We start from the raw sequence: 18,516 nt of genomic DNA, 5'->3' as shown, positions 1-18,516 counted from the left end.
CAATGGCATAATATCTTAAGAAGATGCTAAGAGAAGACCATATGTTTTATTAACATGCATGCACAAGAGATAGATAATTAACGTATAGCGAGTTTGGTTGTATTTATTAACTTTCATAACAAAGGACTACACTAGGTACCATAGTGAGAAAGCTCCAGCCATCACTAAACCAAATTGCTTCTTATCTCTTCCATTGACGCTTGAACTTGTAGTTGTGGGGACTGCTGCAGTATTTTTTGTTTGTTTGTTATGTTTTATCCTAGTTCCTAGAAAGATGGAATGATGTTTGCACGAGTAGAATTAAACTGTCAAAAGAGTAGTGTTAGTACCTCTAGGTTCAACATTTTGAAAGGCTTCAGTGAATTGTTTAAAAATCTTAGCTGCAACTGAATCTGGAGGCAAATGTAGAAGCTCTTCTTGCAAAAAGATGAAATAATGAGAAATATATAACTGTGACCATGTAATTCATCTTCTACAGTATGTTTCCAGAAGATATTGTAAAAGAGATTTTGGTATGAAATTTCTCACCTGGGCATTGTGAGATATTTGCAGGGACATGACATGTGGAAGGAAGGCTCATTGCACGATTAGCATCAACTTTGAACCCTAAACCAGGATCATCCCTGTCTTTGACAAGCGTACAGAGACATCTCTTGGTCTGCCCTTTGTCTAATTTTTCCTTGAGTGTGGTGCAACATGTTGAGTCTGGAGCTTTAGCTTTGCTAGTTACAAAAGGAAGACAAGAGTATAGATCAGACATGGAATACTGACATCCCTTTATGTCCTGATTCAAGTCTGATCTCACACCAAGAAACATCATTGCTACTGTTATGCATAGAGCCAGCCTGTGTCGATTTTGATTGTAACCCATGAATCTACCACCAGTTTATGCAACAATGAACTCTATATGCCTTTTTATAAACTTATCTACATACTTGTTTCCTGTTCACATATGTTTCCCTCTCAACTTGGATAATTATAGTTCTAGTTCTGCAAGAAACTTGTTTAAAATGTTTTTTAATGACTAGTAGTTGACATGTCTCATGTCTGAGTTAAAAAATTTCTTAATCTTTTGCAGGTATTGGGAGGGCTACATATATATATATACAAGTTGTTCACAGTTCGTTTTCACAATCTCTTCAAGAAATCCACAAGGAAAGAGTACATAGAACATTGATACTATATTATTTATGTGCAGGGAGACTTGGAGCCACAGACAGATTTTATTCTCAAGCGACTGTAAACTCAAGCCACTACTTTCTTGAAGAATCTAAGTTTACATTATTACCATTACAAGCCATGGAAGAAAAATCTACATGCAAAGAGGAATCACTATGAGAAGAAGAAAAACAAGGAACCATAGACTGATCTTACAGTGAGGTGAAAGGAAATAAAACTGTGATATTGAGTACAATCCCAAACCATAAAGCGATTATCCATCTGCCTCATGTAGCTTAATCATCTCCACTGGGTCCAGTCTTTAAGCGCCGGTTACAGCTTATGGTATCTCCATAAAATATTTGCTTCATCTGTGTGTTTGCAGAATCAGCGTCTGGTCTTGGGCATGCAGCGGAACTCAGCCAAAAGTGCAATGTGATCAGAAGACCATTCTGGAGATGGAAGAGCCGTGTCCTTCCTCAAGCTCTCTTCATCCAGCAGCTCCAATAACGATTCCACTGTTAGCGTATCCGCTGAAACAAAAAAAAGGCAAAATGTTTACAGAATGAAAAGAAAACTCAGTTGCAAATTTGCAGGCATCGAATCGGCGAGGAACCTGTGTAAAATATGTAATCAAGTGTGCCTATAAAGTCCCTGGTACAGTTGGTAAACAAGGGTTCATTTGAGGCAGGATCCATTCTTCTCCTTTGCTGCTCAGCAGTAAGGCTTCCTCCCATTCTTGCAAAGGACGAGTAAGCACTAACCTGCATGGCTCACAAGGTGAGATGATTATGCATAATATGTTGCAAAATTCTTAAAAAATTTTGAAGTATGTCTTTCATACCAATGGCAGCTGATGAGTTAGTTTGGTGTGAGGGCGCAAAATTCCAAGAGGATCAACCATCAAATCTGGATGCATTGGATCAACCTTCCCCATAGCAAGAAGTGAATGAGGAGCACTGAAAATATTTTGGAAGAAGAAACTCTTGGAGTTAATACGCCTAGAGAGCAGAATCATAATCTGATCAAGATTTTGACATAATTGGGCATAATATACCTTGCTGGTACTGTATTGAAATCACCACACACAAGCATTGGAATATCTGCACTGGCAGCTATTTTCTCCAGTCCCTTCAATAATGTGTGAACCTGTTTTGAGCAAGAACCAAATGTGGATTAGTAGTGATGTTCAAATCCGAAATCCGAAATCCGCAAGTTATTTTTTGCAATCAGACAATAACGATCAACCTGCCAGAGCTTTACATCCTTCAGTTCATGAGATACGTTTACATGTGTGTTAGCCTGCATTCATCAAAACAAATAACAGAGAGAAAATGATCACCAAGAGACCTTTAGGGAAGAAGAGAAGATGCAAAACTCACCACACAAAGTAGCTGGCGCTTCCCAAGAATATCAGCAGCCTGGTTACCGAACTTTGCTTCCAGGACAACTATTAATGCTACATTGTCCTTCAAAAAGAAAGAATCTTATATCAGTTTTACATGAAAATCAAACAAAGAGAATGTGTGGAAACAAGAATAGCACAGTAGAGAGCATCTTCGAATACCTTAACCAATCGATTCAAAGCAATTTTCTTTTGGGGCAAAGGAATAAGAGCCTCAGTCAAAGATTGTGCAGCCTTATTGAACTCAACCTGAATGAGTAGCTTGATGATTTAAGCAAAAGGACCCAAACAGATACATGTAAATAAAGTGGGAAACTAAGACATACCTCGTATTTTTTAACATGAGAAAACCTGTCTCTTCTGTAAAAAGTAGCACATCCATCAATTGTGTTTGTATTTCCGACGAAGACCTAAGAATTTTCAGAGTGAATCAATACATTCCGTTCAGCACATTCTGTGAACATAAGTGAGCATGGGGAGGAGTCAAAACAAACCTCATTTGTTTTCCTTTTAAATAGAGCTTGGTATCCATGCTTATCCAGCTCAGGAGCGAAGAACTCATCAAAATGATCATTCTGTACCTGCAAGACGAAAGGAGGTCTCATTCTATGAACTACTCACACGAGTGTACTTGTTCAGAACTAAACCAAAAGCAGTACCTCCTGTAGACAAACTATATCCGCATGGTACTTAACAATTTCCCGTAATAAATTCTGTCTACGGTATGTCCAGGAAAGAGCCCATGTGGGGCAGTAAATATACATGTCGCTACTAGCATACGCATCAGCCAATATATTATAAGACAGTACAGTGAATGATCCCATAGACATAGGTCTGCCATTAGAATCCACAGCTCCACTAACAGGGATCATCCTACGCGGAGAAGGTGAGGGAGCTGGAATAACACGTGAAGTCAATATAGTACAAGGATGGCCAACGTTCTGTTTTGTCTCTGCATTGACCACTACACACTCGAACTTCAAAACATGCCCCACATCGTCAGCCATCGGTGTGTATGCCTTGGACCGTCCAACCTCAACAAGTGTTTCCCCTCCTGCGCCAGTCTTTTGAGTTACGGCCGAGGGATGAACTGAGGATGACCCGTTTGTTAAACTACTAACGGTGCTGAGGATGCTAGAGACGGAGCCTGAGCTATTCAAACGGAGCAACTCTTCTTCCTCGTTTCCTTCCGCAGCAGCACGCTCGTGCAACACACGGTGATGCTGCCACGCGTCTGTAAAGCATTTAGTTGAACAGTGGTAGCTTTTGGTGACGGGAACCTTTGTCTTTAGGCATCCAAGACACTGTAATGTGGCCTCCTTGGATGGATGTACACTACAAATAGCAACTTTCTTATCGCTCTGTACACGATACCTGCAAATCAAGATTCCAGACAATGCATCTTAAAGATACAGACTTTAAAGAAACTAAACATCTCCATATTTGTAAAAAGAACAAAGATTTGAACTTTAACAAGAAACATATATACATAAGAACATCAAGCATAAGCTAGTTAAAGAGTGAGACAAAGCTAATGGCATAGCTTACCATCTGTATTTCAAGAAATGACCATCAAGCGGGGCTGACTCTGGCACATCATCGGTGGTGGCGGTGTTATCGGGCCGCCGGAGAAGCACGTAAGGTGTGAGTTCGCAGCCAACAATAGGTACCTCCGACGGTAGATGCACTCTTATAACGCTAAGCATTGCTTTTCAGTAACTTTTTAACTGTAATTCTCAAAGCAATTCAACACTATCGAAGCTCAAATTCTGAGGCTTTCTACTGTATATTGAAGGGGGAGAGTAGATTAGACCGTTTACTTGACCCTAAAACTCACCAGAATTGATGAACCCTAATTATCCCAAAACCGTAGTGAGATCGATTGTTTCGGACAAACCAATATACGGTGTATTTTTTATTTTCAAAAAACATACAGTTTTTTATACACATATACAACATTGCAGCTATTACAAAAAAATAAAGAGAATTTGCACTCTCTACCCACCATTTTTTTCGTAATTAGGTAAATACACAAAGGTACTGTGTTGCACTGTTTAACAATATTTTAATACATTACTGCCCCTCTCTTTCTCTCTCTCTCTTCTTCTCCTTGCGCTTCAACCTCTCCCTCTCCTAACCACGTCTCCCTTTAACCACCTCCTCTGCACAGATTCAAAGCCTATAAAAAATGGATTTCAGGAAGAAAGTGATAAGGAGAGAAAGAGTCCAAACCTAAAACGAGATGTTTATCTAATCTCTCTATCTCCCAATCCCGAAATCCCTTCCTCCCTCTCACGATGGCGTCAACGCCGCCACACCCATCCATGAGCACCACCGACACCCACCCCAAGATCCCCCAACAACCCAGCTCCAACCACCGTCCATGACTCCCGCAGCGCGTCTCTTCCCACCCCCGCGCCGTCATCTCAGCTCCCCTCTCCTCCTCTGCCGCCGTCTCAGTCGCCGCCTCCGCTCCCGCCACCCAGCTCTCAAAGTTCCCTCCTCTCTAGACCTCTAAGTCCGACTCCTCCGACTTCTCCGGCCGCCGCTCGACCCGCTTCATTTCCAAGATCCGTCAACGTCTCTGTCGTGTTACCTATAGAATTTAAATCTTTGTCCATGGGTTTATTAATCATTAGGGGGGTTAGGGTTTAATTTTGATGAAAAGGGAAGATTTGAGAAGAGAAGAAGAAATAGGGGTAAACTCATGATCGCAGAAGAGAAGAAGAGGGAGAGATGAGAGAGAGATATTGTTGGAGAAAGAAGAAAAGGGCTTTTAAGTAATTATATATATAAAATATCTACCCTGACACACTGAGTTATACTGTATATGGTATATTGCTAATATCACGTTTTTTATGAGTTTCTAACATATTAACTCAAAAATAAATTAAAAAATAAAAAACTATATTTTGCATTTTGATTCTTTTATTTAGTCTATAAAAAGTTAAAAACCAACATAATAATAGTGCGAAATTATTAAAAGTTTGAGAGTGATGAAAATGATGGCAAATATTTTTTTTCAATGAAAATAACATAATAGTTTTTTCCAGCATATACCGAAATGTAGGGTGGTTGTTTAAAATAAAATTGGTAATGCTTTTCTGGCAATTAATTTCAAAATTTGTTAGTAATTTCTATATATTTTTTTTCAAAAGGCACGAAAGGCTGCAGTGCACTGTGCAGACTTTTTCTTTTTGAACACCTCACTGTTAATACTAACTAGATTAGGACCCGTCCTAAACGACGGAAATTGATTTGTCAAATTTCAATTAATAATATATGGTATATATAATATGTGTATATAATATTATATATATTGTGTAACATTTATATATATATACATATTAGATATATATATAATATTTTATTAAATATATATAGAATTTAATAGTGTTATAATTTGTGTTATACTTGTTATTAGTTTGTATTTAATCTTCTTTCATTTTTAGTATAATAATTTGTCTTGTCACACCTTTTACCTTTTAACTTATACACATAGTTATGCCCTTTTTCAAAAAAAAAAACTTATACACATAGTCTCGTAAAATGTAATATATAAAAAACATATTTAAAAAAACTACTGACCATATGCCACCATTATTTGGTTGTTTGAACAAAAAAAATCATGTTCTTGCATAACTGTGTATGTTGTGATATGATGTAGGCGAAGAGTAAATATATGGAAGTAAAGTTAGTGATACTAACATGAGCCTATGTTGGTCTATGCCACAATTATTTGGTTTTTGGAAGATCAATGAGCATAAGCATACACGGTCTTTGTATGCTTACGTTGTAAATGAGTCGGATATTTTTTTCTTATGTCTGGAATAATATGGAACTCGTTGATTTAAGAGTGGTTCAGTTTTATATGATCTAATTATATTAAGAGATTAACCAAAAATATTATAAAAGTGTTACTGGTTAGGTTTAACTAATCTATATTGGTTAAGATTTGGTTTAATTTAAGTTGGTAGGTTGCATTGTATAGGAGACATGATATATTTTAGCAACAACTATAAAAGAGTCCAAAATTTAAACGAGAACTTCAAATAGTAGATAATCCCTAAATTAATAGATTAGATATACAACATTACAGCTATTTCAAAAAAAAATTATATATTGATATTTGGTAGATATAAATATCACATATTTTCCAGAAAAAGTAAAATAGCAGATATTTATTATATGAATGTTCTTATTTAGTTTTCATTGCAAATACAAATAGTATTTGAGAGCGTACATGATACTTTTAAGTGAAAATGATAGCCCATACTCTTTTCAATGAAAAATAATAAATTAGTTTTTTTTCCAGCATATACGCAAATACAGAGCATTTAAAAAGAAAAATTGGTCATACTCTTCTGGCAATTAATTTCTAAATTTGTCAGTAATTATTTTTGTCCAGACCATAATAAATATTCGTCTTTATCCAATCCCTGCTCGTCGTTTTCATCACGCGCTAAGATAATTACTGCCCGACACACAGTCTAATTCGTGATACCCACGCCGGCACGCTTTCTTTAGTGAAAAACGGCAAACAACCTGAAAAAGAAAGCTTGGAAATAATAAAAAGGTTCCATCGAAATACAAATATCTCTTCCCATCCTTTTCTCTCTTTTGCTCATTTCCCAGAAACCTTGTTTCATTCGCTTCGTGTGCGATCGCGAGAAGAAGGAAAGATTTAGGGTTTATATTCTCCGTACACTGTTGATCCTTGATCTAGGTAGATTCTCGAGTTTATTAATGGTTTGCTCCATCTCTTTGTGCATGGTTTCGTTGCTCCGTCTTGTAAGGCCTGTTCGATTTCCTTTCGCTTCTAGGGTTTAGTGATTTTGTGCATTTGTTGGTTTTAGAAGAAGATTGTTCTCAGCTTCTTGTTACTTCTTCGTGATTGTTGTGTTTGCTTACGATCTTCTCTTGTTTTTGATTATTCGATTTTTAGCTGAATCGATCTGCATTTTTTCAGTATATGGATGTGATGACTGTTTATTGTTTGGTACATGCACAGCTTCAACTTGTTTCTAACTGAGATGAATTATAATGTTGTTCTCCAGGGCTTTGATCTACTCTAAATCGAAGAAGACGAAGTTGGAGAGGATTGAAAATCAGTTGTTAGGTTGTAGTTTGCGAGTATGAGTTCATCATGGGCTGATGTTTCTGAATCGGAGAGAGCACAATCTGGTTGGGGTTACGGGAACTCTCGTCCCTCGCGAACCAACTACGTGCCTCCTCATCTTAGGGGACGTGGACCTTCACCTGGTAGTGATCGTGGGGGATATGGTGGTGGTGGTGGTGGTTATGGTGGTAGAGGAGGCCAAGGTTATGGTGGCCGAGGAGGGGGAGGCTATGTTGGTAGAGGAGGAGGTGGTTGGAATAACAGAAGTGGAGGTTGGGACCGTAGGGATACTGAAACTAACCCGTTTGGTAACGATGGGAATGCAGAGCCGGCTGTTAACGAGCAGGACAACACAGGGATTAACTTTGAGGCGTATGAAGATATCCCCATCGAGACAAGTGGGGATAATGTGCCGCCTCCTGTTAATACATTCGCTGAGATAGACCTTGGAGAGGCTCTGAATCTGAATATCCAGAGGTGCAAGTACGTGAAGCCGACCCCTGTGCAGCGTAATGCAATCCCCATCTTGGCTGCTGGGAGGGATTTGATGGCTTGTGCTCAGACGGGGTCTGGGAAAACGGCTGCGTTTTGTTTTCCTATTATTAGTGGGATTATGAAGGAGCAGCAGAATGTGGAGAGGCCACGTGGAGTTCGGGGAGTGTATCCTCTTGCTGTCATTCTCTCACCAACAAGGGAATTGGCATGTCAGGTCTGATTTACTGCTCTCTTATTAATCTTTATTCTTCGTACATTCCGATGGAGATTTCATTTTTTTTCTAAAAACTGTCTGTTTTATGGTTCTTTTGGCAGATACATGATGAAGCCAGAAAGTTCTCCTACCAAACTGGTGTGAAAGTTGTTGTTGCTTATGGAGGAACACCAGTCAACCAACAGGTTTCTGTTACTGTTTGATTACCTCTGCCATTTTCACGGCTTATACTCTTAGTGTGTGAAAGAAAGGGAGATTTTGTAGGCTTTTCCAGGCTGTTATTACACTGGATTTTCTCATTCCGCCTTGTTAAGTTGACAATTGTGTTAGCTCTTAGCTTGGTTGATGACATGTCCTGGCTAGTCTTTGCTCTGTATTATACCAGAATTCTTCCTATTGCATCCTTCAAATGAAGAGCTTTAGGAGTCAGCTACATTTCATGATAGTAAGTCTGATGTTCTTGCTAACCTGTTCTTGTTTTCTGTTTAACAGATACGGGAGCTTGAAAGAGGAGTTGATATTCTTGTTGCAACTCCTGGGAGATTAAATGATTTGCTTGAGAGAGGTAGAGTCTCACTACAGATGGTAAAATACTTAGCACTCGATGAGGCTGACAGGATGCTGGACATGGGTTTTGAACCGCAAATCAGGAAGATCGTTCAGCAGATGGATATGCCTCCTCCTGGTGTCCGGCAGACAATGCTATTCAGTGCTACATTTCCCAGAGAGATACAGGTTTGTGAAACTCTTTCACATGTCATTTTCTGTGTTTTCTTCTTACTGGAAAAGAGATTCAGCTGATTCTTTCTTGTACCTTCACTGTTATTCACTGCTTTATTCGATTTTCAGTCTCCAGTACACTTGTTCTACGAGTAACTGTTGACGTCGTTGACGTATAACGTTTGTTGTTTTAGTTAAGACTTGCAACAGGTTTGGCTTTAAAATCACAAGATAGAATTTACGTATTGTTCATAAAATGACTCTTCCCGATTCTATATGCCCTTTAACTTTTATTTTATTTGTGTGCAGAGACTTGCATCTGATTTTCTTTCAAATTACATATTTCTGGCTGTTGGGAGAGTGGGTTCAAGTACGGATTTGATTGTCCAAAGAGTAGAGTTTGTCCACGACTCTGACAAAAGAAGCCATCTGATGGACCTTCTTCATGCTCAGAGGGAGAATGGTAACCAAGGAAAGGTAATGCAAACCAACATAGTTGATTTCTTGGTTTAAAGTTTCTCCTTTCATTGTCTCTTTTGTTCTATATGATCCATTGCGGTTTAAGAGCACCTTGACGATCATGTTTCTTAAATTTTTCAGCAAGCTTTGACTCTGGTATTTGTGGAGACAAAGAAGGGGGCTGACTCTTTGGAGAACTGGTTGTGCATGAACGGATTCCCAGCAACGACCATCCACGGTGATAGGTCACAGCAGGTCAGTGAGTTGTTGATATCAGAAAATGTATAGCACAGTCAGGTGCAACTAAACCTAAAACCATTATGGTGTTGTTATGCATACAAGGAAAGAGAAGTGGCACTGAGATCATTCAAGACTGGGCGGACACCTATTTTGGTTGCAACTGATGTGGCAGCACGTGGTCTTGACATTCCACACGTGGCTCATGTGGTCAACTTTGATCTACCAAACGACATCGATGACTATGTCCACCGTATCGGACGAACAGGGCGTGCAGGCAATTCAGGACTAGCAACTGCTTTCTTCAATGACAACAACACATCAATGGCCAAGCCACTCGCTGAGCTTATGCAAGAAGCAAACCAGGAGGTCCCTGACTGGCTGAGTCGGTATGCATCTCGTGCTTCATTTGGAGGTGGAAAGAACCGACGGTCTGGTGGGCGGTTTGGTGGCCGTGACTTCAGGAGAGAATCTTTTGGCCAAGGTGGAGGCGGTGGTGGCTACTATGGTGGTGGCGGTGGTGGTGGGTATGGTGGATATGGAGCAATGCCTGGTGGATATGGAAACGCACCAGGTGGTGGATATGGAAACGTACCAGGTGGTGGATATGGAGCCGTTCCTGGTGGTTACGTACCTTACGGTAGAGGCGGTGGTGCTTACTACGGTGGAGGATATGGAGCCGTTCCTAACCAAGGCTACGGCCCTGGAGTGGCAAGTGCTTGGGACTAAGTTGTTTACTCCAATTCTTCAAAAACGAACTATGTCCCTCTTATCTCTATTGTTTTACTAATAGAGAGCATCGTATGTGTATGTTTGCTCTCTAGATGGTTATTTATGTAGACACGAGTGAGTCTTCACTTGTGCATGTGATAGAAGGCAAAAAAAAAAAACTCCTAGTCGACTATTATTTTCACGAGTTCTGTAGTACTTAATCATATAAAACAACTTTTATTAAGAATGGAAGGATATATAAAAGTAACAAAGAGGTCAAAACCACTTAAGAAAGTGATCTGCTTAGTGATCTGCCTTTACTTTGGATTAGGGCCACTTTTGTCCTCTCTATGATATATTTTGGTAGAGGTTTTGTCTAAAGAGTTCACAAGGAAAAAAAAACATCATGGTGAGGTGGTTAGCGTCTGGGTCTAGGCATGCATCGAAACTCAGCTAAGAGTGCAATGTGATTAGAAGACCATTCAGGGGAAGGAAGAGCTGTATCCTTTCTCAATCCATCTTCATCCAGCAATTCCAATAAAGATTCCACCATTAACGTATCCGCTGAAAACCAAAGACACCTGCTTAGTTAACTTGTTATCTTAGGAGAGGGTGAGTTAAGAAATGGTGAAACCTGTATAAAATATATAGTCATGAGTGCCAATGAAGTCCCTTGTACAATTGGTAAACAAAGGCTCGTTTGTATTAAGATCCATTCTCCTTCTGTGTTGTTCCAGTCCAGGTCCCATTCCCGGTCTCACAAATGATGAGTACGCACTCACCTGACACAAATACTCTTTTTATCAAAGATCCACAAGAGACACAACATAAAGGGTAAAAAACAAAAATGTTACCAGAGGCAATTGATGAGTCAGTTTGGTTTGAGGACGCAAGATTCCAAGGGGATCAACCAATAGATCTGGGTGTAGTGGATCAACCTTTCCCCTTACAAGAAGTGTATGAGGTGCACTGCAATAATAAATAAAAAAAATCGCAAAGCACATCTTTTAGCTTTCTACACCGATAATCATTATGAACATACTGAATTTTGATATGTCACGTCAGAAGAATTAAAAAAAACCTTCCGGGAAGTGTGTTGAAGTCTCCACATACAAGCATAGGAATATCAGCACTAGCAGCTATTTTCTCCAGCCCCTTTAATAAGGTATGAACCTAAACTCCAAATACTGAGGTGTGAATACTAATTCTCTTGAGAGTTCAATGAAACTCTCGAGCTCTTAGGAATAATGATATTAACACATACCTGCCAGAGCTTCACGTCCTTTAGTTCTTGTTGTACATTAACATGTGTGTTTGCCTATACTCCAACAAGTTACATCAACAAAAAATGAGAAAATTAGGCTTCCCTTTCACCCAAAAGAGAAAGAACAGAAAAAATAAACGATCTATGAGAACATGCTTCTCTACAAATAAAGGAAAGTTTACCACACAGATAAGCTGGCGCTTCCCTGAAGAATCAGCAGGTTGATTCCCAAATTTCGCTTCAAGAACAACTATCAACGCAATGTTATCCTTAAGACATAACAATCATGGGAATCATCAATACAATAACTATCTAATAATGATGGATAGAATGTCAAAAGTACCTTAACTAGTCGGTTTAAAGCAGTTCTTCTCTGCGTAGGAGGGATCATAGCCTCAGTCAAAGACTGAGCAGCCTTATTGAATTCAACCTGGATTTAAAACAGTCTCGTGAGGATCTATAACAGATAGAGCAACTAAAACATTATAGGAAGAGATACAAACATCATATTTCTTGACATGTGAAAATCTATCCCGTCTGAAAAATGTTGCACATCCGTCAATTGCACTTGTACTTCCACTGAGAACCTAGCAAAGAGTAAGCTACGGTTAAGAGACTTTCCAACATAAGGAAGGAGGAGTGTGTGCTAATGGTAATGGTATGGAATCAAACGACCCAACCTCATTAGTCTTCCTCTTGTAGAGAGCTTGATACCCATGTTTATCCAACTCAGGAGCAAAAATTTCATGGAAATGATCACTTTGTACCTGCCATTTAAAGAAATAAGAATGAACATTTTGTTCGTTTATAATATGCTTAAACCAAGTCCGTGTAATAAAAAAAAAATTATACCTCTTGTAGGCAAACTACATCAGCACGATAACCGACAATCTCTCTTAACAGATTATGTCTTCTATACGACCAAGAAAGAGCCCAAGGAGGACAGTAACTGTACATGTCCCCACTTGCCGAAGTATCAGATAAAATATTATAAGACAGAACAGTGAATGATGATCCTGCAGACTGAATCCGACCATCTTGATCCAAGTGACTCATCCCATCAGCTCCATTTACAGGGATAAGCTTACGTGGACTCGGAGAAGGAGCAGGAATAACACGTGAAGTCAAAATGGTACTAGGATGCCCCACAACCTGTCTACTCTCTGCATTCGCCACAACACACTCGAACTTCAACACATAGCCAATATCATCAGACGTCGGCGTGTACGTTTTGCAGCTCCCAACCTCGACCAACGTCTCTCCTCCACTCTTCTGCGTAATACTAGAAGGATAAAACGGCGTTGGGCCATTACCGGCGAGGTTAAGATTAGACATGGAGCCGGACAAGGTACCGGCGAGAGCACCAGAACCGGTGCTGCTAAACCGGACTAACTCATCTTCCTCGTTTCCGTTCTCTGCAGCTGCTCGTTCGTGCAAAGTCTTGTGATGCTGCCAGGCGTCTACGAAGCATTTAGGAGAACAGTGGTAGCTTTTGGAAACAAGGGCTCTACGCTTTGAACAGAATACACATTGCAAGGTTGCTTGCTCCGTTGGATGAACACTACAAATCGTTACTTTCTTATCACTCTGTACTCGATACCTACAAAATAAAACAAAAATCGAAAGAGTAAAATCAATTCATTGAGTAATAATACAAGAACAGAACAGAACAGAAACCATAGTTGCTGTCTCTTTTATTACAATCGCCAAACCAGTTAGAAATTGTCTTAACGACCCAAATCACAAATCTCTAAACTTCAGATCAAAGTCTCAAACTTTTGAGCAAAGTCTCTGAACTTTAGATAAAAAGTTTCGAACTTTTGATCGAAGTTATGTCCTAATTAGCCAAATGATTCCAAGAAACAAAGATTCAGACAAAACCCATAACGCACGGCGGAGAAAGTTACAAACTTTACCATCTGTATCTCAAGAAGTAGCCATCGAGGGGAGCTGATTCTGGCACATCATCAGTAGCGGCGGACTTATCGGGGCGGCGAACAAGCACGTAAGGAGTTAATTCACAGCCAACAATCGGAATTTCGGAAGGGAGATGCACTCGGATCACGCTCAGCATCGCTTTTGGGTCCCACCTGGTGATTGTTGTGAAGGCACTCTAACACTATCGAAGCGGAGAATCGAATGATTAGCGGTATGGTTTGGAAGAAAGGGAGATGAGATAGAGTGGAGGGTAGGCTGATCCACCATTTACTTTCCACCTATAAACCCGCCAGAGCAAACTCCCCCAGAGACCCTAGAGATATCGTGTCCTCTTGAAATTCTAGAAACCTAATTTGGATCGCGAACAAGAGAAGAAAAAATCTGGGAATCGAGAAGATCTTTAATCGTATAACAGAGAGTGTGGAGGTAGATCTTTTGAGAGAGGTTCAATGATCGATTCTTACGCTGATAATGGGAAAATATCAATGAAGAAACAAAAAAGAAAGTAAAAAAATTAATTACCTTTTACCCTTCAGACCAATGTTTCGAAGACCGGACGACCGGCCGATCAGACCATGAATTCTGGTTTTGGCCGAGTTCATTTAAATTTGGTTTGGAAAAATCCTAACTTTCAGTTGAACCATTTAAAGCAGTAAATTTTATTGACAAACCATTTTAGTCATAAACTTCCATTGACTATATTATTTTAGTCCTACTGTTAGTCAACAATTATAGTTGGCTAAGAGTACGTATAAAATGACTTTTAAAGTTGATGATTTTTTTGGCCCAAATACAAAGTATCTAACTTTTAGAATAAATTATTAGTATCTAAATTTTTTTATAAAAATAAATATTTAATAAATAAAATAAAAATTTTATTATTTTTTTAAGTGAAAATTTTAATAATCTATATTATTAAAAGAGAAGTACACTTTAAAAATGCCCCTTAGTTTTTCAGGTTATTTACAATGATATGCCACTGAAAATATTAATTAAACTTTCTATAAAAATGTTTGTCTTAACCAGTTTATTAAATGTGTCTTTATCACTTTATTTTTTTATAGATAGTTTCTATTTTATTGCTTGTCTTTTTCAGTTTAGTTAATGTGTTGTCCTAAAACAAAATTTAACTTTTCTTATATTAAATAAATTTCGAAATTATATATTTGTTATCATAAAAAAAATCTAAGATATTAATTTTGAAATTATTTATTGTCGTAAAATAAAATTTAACTTTCATTATCTATTAAAATAATTTCAAGATAAAATTGAATTTCCCTTTTCATCTAAACCAATGTTTATTCACCTCACATAGAGCTAGGTCTCAATAAGTCTAAAAAATTATCGTATGAATAAATTTTCTACCTTAATGTTATATGTATAATTTCAACTTTTTTCTCATATATAACAGTAAGATGTACCTGTATAAAAATCAGTGTAAATCATTAATCTATGTAAAATATTACCGGTCTACATATATATTTATCTATGTTTACGCTTCCAACCAACTACACAAATCGACTGTTGTTAACCTTTCTCAAAAAAAAAAAAAATCAAATTGATTTTCTTATGCTTTCACAACAAACCAAATCAATCATTTTAAAACACAAACAAAATATCTTTATTACTCTATCAAATCTATAATCAATATCAAATATTAATTAACTTTAATATAGTGACATGATTTTCGCTAACTATCTATATTTAGCTAATAAATAATAAATTATATATTTTTTTTCCCAATAAAATATGTTTAACTGAACTTGCAGAGTACTCAATATTAAATATAAGATTAAGTAAATGGTTAAGAATGAGACAATTGCCTATATTTTTGCTAACTACATTTTTTTTAGGAAACAATTGATTTGCTTTATAAATGTTATGGACATTTATTAATTAACTAGGTGTAACTAGACATGCAAACAATATACAACTTTGAAACAGAATGAAAAATAAACCAATTATTTCAAAAGAGATTTAATTGCTCCATACCTTGATTCGTAAAGAAAAAACATCAGATTCACAAAGATAAAACATTAGACCTTCGAGTAATGAGTTTTGAAATCGTCATCGCTATGGGAGAACACCGAAGTCGAGATATTTCTTTTTTCATTCTTCACAATTTTTTTCTAAACACCGAACGCTTACAAAACAAAATTGTCGGTTAGAATAAGAGAGGGGTCATGAGCCACTAGACCAACTTAATTTGATCTAAAACATTATAGCCCTAACAAAAAATGTAATAACAATGAGCCGATTAAATTGATTTATATATGACTCAAAGTCATTTATTTCAACGTATTTTAAATTAACTAAATTGATTTATATATTTCATATATAATCTATCATTGTTCATTTTAAACTTTCTTTATATAATAAATAATATTTTCACACATTTGATTGTTTTCTAAAAACTCAAAAAGAACTTAATGTATCACAAGTAACTATTAACAAATACATCATTTACTGTAAATTAAAAATTAAAAAATAAAATAAACACCCGCCCGGTCGGGCGGGTCATGGTCTAGTTTTCATTATGTTGTAAGATAGTTAGTTAACATATCATTAGTTTAATAATTATTTATATTAAAAAAATTATAAAGAATAATTATCTCAGTTTTGTAACTATTCATAGAATTTGGATTGTGTTCATAGAGTTTGGATTATGTTTCATAATTTTATTGCCAAAAGTAATATCTTTTTAGACAAATTATATAAATAGTTTTTATTATTAGTGTTATAGTTATCAAAAATAAATTTTCAATATTTAATATTAATCTTTTGGAAAAACGTTGATTTATATTTTTGTCAAAGAAACATCAACTTTGACAATAAATTTATGAAACGTTTTGAAAGTTCGTGATTTAAATAACAATTTTTCCAATTTCGAAATGTGTTGTTGATATGAGATTTGAATTGGACCGTTAAAATTGGTTAGCCGATCAAACTCGCCAGAACCAGGGTTGGCTCAACATACATATAGGCCCCTGGACAAAAACAAAATTCTGGATCCTAGTTAGTATTATTTTTAATATTTTAGTTATTATTAAAATTATTTCTAAAGCAAAATTAAAAATACATATGTTTTTCTTTGTTTTTTTATTAAAATACTATATATTATTACATTTTATAACACTGTTTTAGCTTAAATCTAATATTATATATGTTGATAAAAGGAAAAAAAAGTCAGAACCAAAGAGATCGGCTTATTTCTAGATCAACAGAATCCAAATCAGCATATATACACATAAGCTGTACAAATACACATATCAACACCTAAAATATTCTATTGGAATTATTCACTTTATTTCTGTAGGAGAAAAAAAAGATTAGGTCATATTCCGAAATTGCAAACAAAGAGAAAGAAGACGAACAGCGGTGACGAGGAAGAGGTGCAATGGTGACCTTGATTCACCGGAGTTGCAGTTGGGAGCCTGGGATTAGCCGGATTGGAGAAGCGATGAGACCATTATAGAGGAATGGAAAATTAGAGTTTATCGGGTTAAATTTAGGATTAAATATTATAATTGTTTATTTATATTTTTAATTTTATTTTTAATAGATTTTGATCCGAGTTTTGAAAACACGGAATATTTAACCAAACTTTAACTCCAAATATATATATACTTGAATTTATAAATTTAAAGTGTGTTAAAATTTTGGGTTTGTAAAAATTAGGGTAGGCATTTACCTGATACCTGAATCTGACACCGAACCCGATCGGAAAAATTCGAATAGAAATTCGAATCAATGTAGCAAAATATTTGAACTGGTATTGAGTTAAAAGAAATTGGATATCCGAATCCGAACGGATAATATCCAAACTCGAATAAATTTCCCAAAATAATAGAACATATGTATATTTAACCTTTTATTTTTAGTTTACTTATCTTATTTTATTCAAAATATTTATATTAATGTTGTACATGGCTCAAAATCATATAATATACATATAGTTGCAGACAAAGTGATTTACTATTCATTTTAACGTTAAGCTTCTTATTTCATGCATTGACAAAAGTTATCTTCATATTCTCAAAACAAAAAACTAAATTAGTGTTTTTATATTTTCAAAATTTTGTTGCCAAACTTATTAACTCGTTCAACATATTAAGAATTTAAAGAATCAGCTAAGTTAACTGTACTTTTTAAAATATAATCAACTTGAGTGATGAATAATTTGATTTTTTTCAAAATCTAAAAAAAACCGAACCCGATCTGGAATCCCAAATTTTTGTTTGAAAATAAGTGTTGTTTTAGGTTTTCAAAGCAAAATTTATTGACAATATTTTCTATTCTATTTTTATTAGTTGAAATATGGTTATCTGTATTAGTAATGATGTTTTTTATTTTGAAAATATGTAAACTAAATATTTTCTTAATATTTGTGCATAAATCTAGGACAACAATTAAAATGAAACGGAGGGAATATGTATTAGCTGTGAGCATAAAAAAGACATGTTTTAAAGAATTAATATTATAAACATCAAGCATCATAATCATCTTTTTGGGGATTTGTGCACTCTACCTGTACCAGCTTTGTGAAAGAGACTCTCCACTCTTGTTAGAGAGGTTAGAGAGAGTTGCGGAGTGAACCACCGCTAGAGTCACTAACGCTAATAGCTATAATAAACCACCACTAAAGCTAGTTGCCACACAGCCGTGAAACCCACGATGAATCCGGACACAAAAGTCACCATGTAATGGATGAAAGTACCCAACTGAAATTCAAGATCAGAACAGATGAGGAAGAACCAAAAAAGGCAGATTTTTTCTTACTTTCTCGCTAATGGCGC

The 18,516-nt window shown here is 36.5% G+C and overlaps 4 protein-coding genes across 6 annotated transcripts; 1 reads left to right on the top strand and 3 right to left on the bottom strand.

Annotated features, from left to right (window-relative positions):
• Nucleotides 1–27: 27 nt before the first annotated feature.
• On the bottom strand, nt 28–1,007 carry LOC108816935 (non-specific lipid transfer protein GPI-anchored 22-like). Of its 3 annotated transcripts, none has more exons than XM_056990421.1 (3): nt 529–1,007; nt 330–413; nt 28–266 (listed from the first exon to the last, which is right to left on the bottom strand). In XM_056990421.1, the coding sequence occupies exons 1-3, from the start codon at nt 869–871 to the stop codon at nt 127–129; spliced, it is 567 nt and encodes a 188-aa protein (XP_056846401.1). In that variant the 5' UTR covers nt 872–1,007; the 3' UTR covers nt 28–126. The 3 variants fall into 3 exon arrangements, with proteins under 3 accessions (XP_056846401.1, XP_018445001.1, XP_018445002.1); XM_018589499.2 differs by having other exon boundaries at nt 28–224; XM_018589500.2 differs by having other exon boundaries at nt 28–221.
• A 225-nt stretch (nt 1,008–1,232) lies between these two features.
• Nucleotides 1,233–4,483, bottom strand: LOC108816934 (carbon catabolite repressor protein 4 homolog 1). Its single transcript, XM_018589497.2, has 11 exons — nt 4,112–4,483; nt 3,223–3,937; nt 3,058–3,144; nt 2,890–2,973; nt 2,726–2,812; nt 2,541–2,627; nt 2,407–2,460; nt 2,216–2,307; nt 2,003–2,117; nt 1,775–1,922; nt 1,233–1,691 (listed from the first exon to the last, which is right to left on the bottom strand). The coding sequence occupies exons 1-11, from the start codon at nt 4,267–4,269 to the stop codon at nt 1,546–1,548; spliced, it is 1,773 nt and encodes a 590-aa protein (XP_018444999.1). The 5' UTR covers nt 4,270–4,483; the 3' UTR covers nt 1,233–1,545.
• A 2,648-nt stretch (nt 4,484–7,131) lies between these two features.
• LOC108816931 (DEAD-box ATP-dependent RNA helicase 52) lies at nt 7,132–10,720 on the top strand. The gene is made up of 7 exons (XM_018589493.2): nt 7,132–7,289; nt 7,621–8,391; nt 8,493–8,576; nt 8,884–9,126; nt 9,421–9,588; nt 9,712–9,825; nt 9,913–10,720. Exons 2-7 carry the CDS (start codon nt 7,699–7,701, stop codon nt 10,534–10,536), a joined length of 1,926 nt encoding a protein of 641 aa, XP_018444995.2. The 5' UTR covers nt 7,132–7,289; nt 7,621–7,698; the 3' UTR covers nt 10,537–10,720.
• Nucleotides 10,721–10,739: 19 nt separating this feature from the next.
• LOC108816933 (carbon catabolite repressor protein 4 homolog 2) lies at nt 10,740–14,190 on the bottom strand. The gene is made up of 11 exons (XM_018589495.2): nt 13,699–14,190; nt 12,635–13,382; nt 12,463–12,549; nt 12,286–12,369; nt 12,126–12,212; nt 11,965–12,051; nt 11,783–11,836; nt 11,600–11,691; nt 11,373–11,487; nt 11,153–11,300; nt 10,740–11,082 (listed from the first exon to the last, which is right to left on the bottom strand). The coding sequence occupies exons 1-11, from the start codon at nt 13,854–13,856 to the stop codon at nt 10,937–10,939; spliced, it is 1,806 nt and encodes a 601-aa protein (XP_018444997.2). The 5' UTR covers nt 13,857–14,190; the 3' UTR covers nt 10,740–10,936.
• Nucleotides 14,191–18,516: the final 4,326 nt, after the last annotated feature.

Source organism: Raphanus sativus, chromosome 7 (assembly GCF_000801105.2).
Source record: "Raphanus sativus cultivar WK10039 chromosome 7, ASM80110v3, whole genome shotgun sequence".
In the NCBI taxonomy this organism is placed as follows: Eukaryota; Viridiplantae; Streptophyta; class Magnoliopsida; order Brassicales; family Brassicaceae; genus Raphanus; species Raphanus sativus.
The sequence above is the reverse complement of the archived record's forward strand: the minus strand, read 5'-3'. Positions and strand labels throughout refer to the sequence as shown.

Coding starts and splice junctions, on each gene's coding strand:
- LOC108816935 (XM_056990421.1), bottom strand. CDS start 871: ATGGGTTACAATCAAAATCGACACAGGCTGGCTCTATGCATAACAGTA. Junction 414..528: donor AAATATCTCACAATGCCCAG/GTGAGAAATTTC, acceptor TTTTGCAAGAAG/AGCTTCTACATTTGCCTCCA. Junction 267..329: donor TCAAAATGTTGAACCTAGAG/GTACTAACACTA, acceptor CCATCTTTCTAG/GAACTAGGATAAAACATAAC.
- LOC108816931 (XM_018589493.2), top strand. CDS start 7,699: ATGAGTTCATCATGGGCTGATGTTTCTGAATCGGAGAGAGCACAATCT. Junction 8,577..8,883: donor GAACACCAGTCAACCAACAG/GTTTCTGTTACT, acceptor TCTGTTTAACAG/ATACGGGAGCTTGAAAGAGG. Junction 9,589..9,711: donor AGAATGGTAACCAAGGAAAG/GTAATGCAAACC, acceptor TAAATTTTTCAG/CAAGCTTTGACTCTGGTATT.
- LOC108816934 (XM_018589497.2), bottom strand. CDS start 4,269: ATGCTTAGCGTTATAAGAGTGCATCTACCGTCGGAGGTACCTATTGTT. Junction 3,938..4,111: donor CATTTCTTGAAATACAGATG/GTAAGCTATGCC, acceptor CTTGATTTGCAG/GTATCGTGTACAGAGCGATA. Junction 2,813..2,889: donor CTCATGTTAAAAAATACGAG/GTATGTCTTAGT, acceptor CTACTCATTCAG/GTTGAGTTCAATAAGGCTGC.
- LOC108816933 (XM_018589495.2), bottom strand. CDS start 13,856: ATGCTGAGCGTGATCCGAGTGCATCTCCCTTCCGAAATTCCGATTGTT. Junction 12,550..12,634: donor ATGTAGTTTGCCTACAAGAG/GTATAATTTTTT, acceptor TTTAAATGGCAG/GTACAAAGTGATCATTTCCA. Junction 11,083..11,152: donor TGACTATATATTTTATACAG/GTTTCACCATTT, acceptor TTTGGTTTTCAG/CGGATACGTTAATGGTGGAA.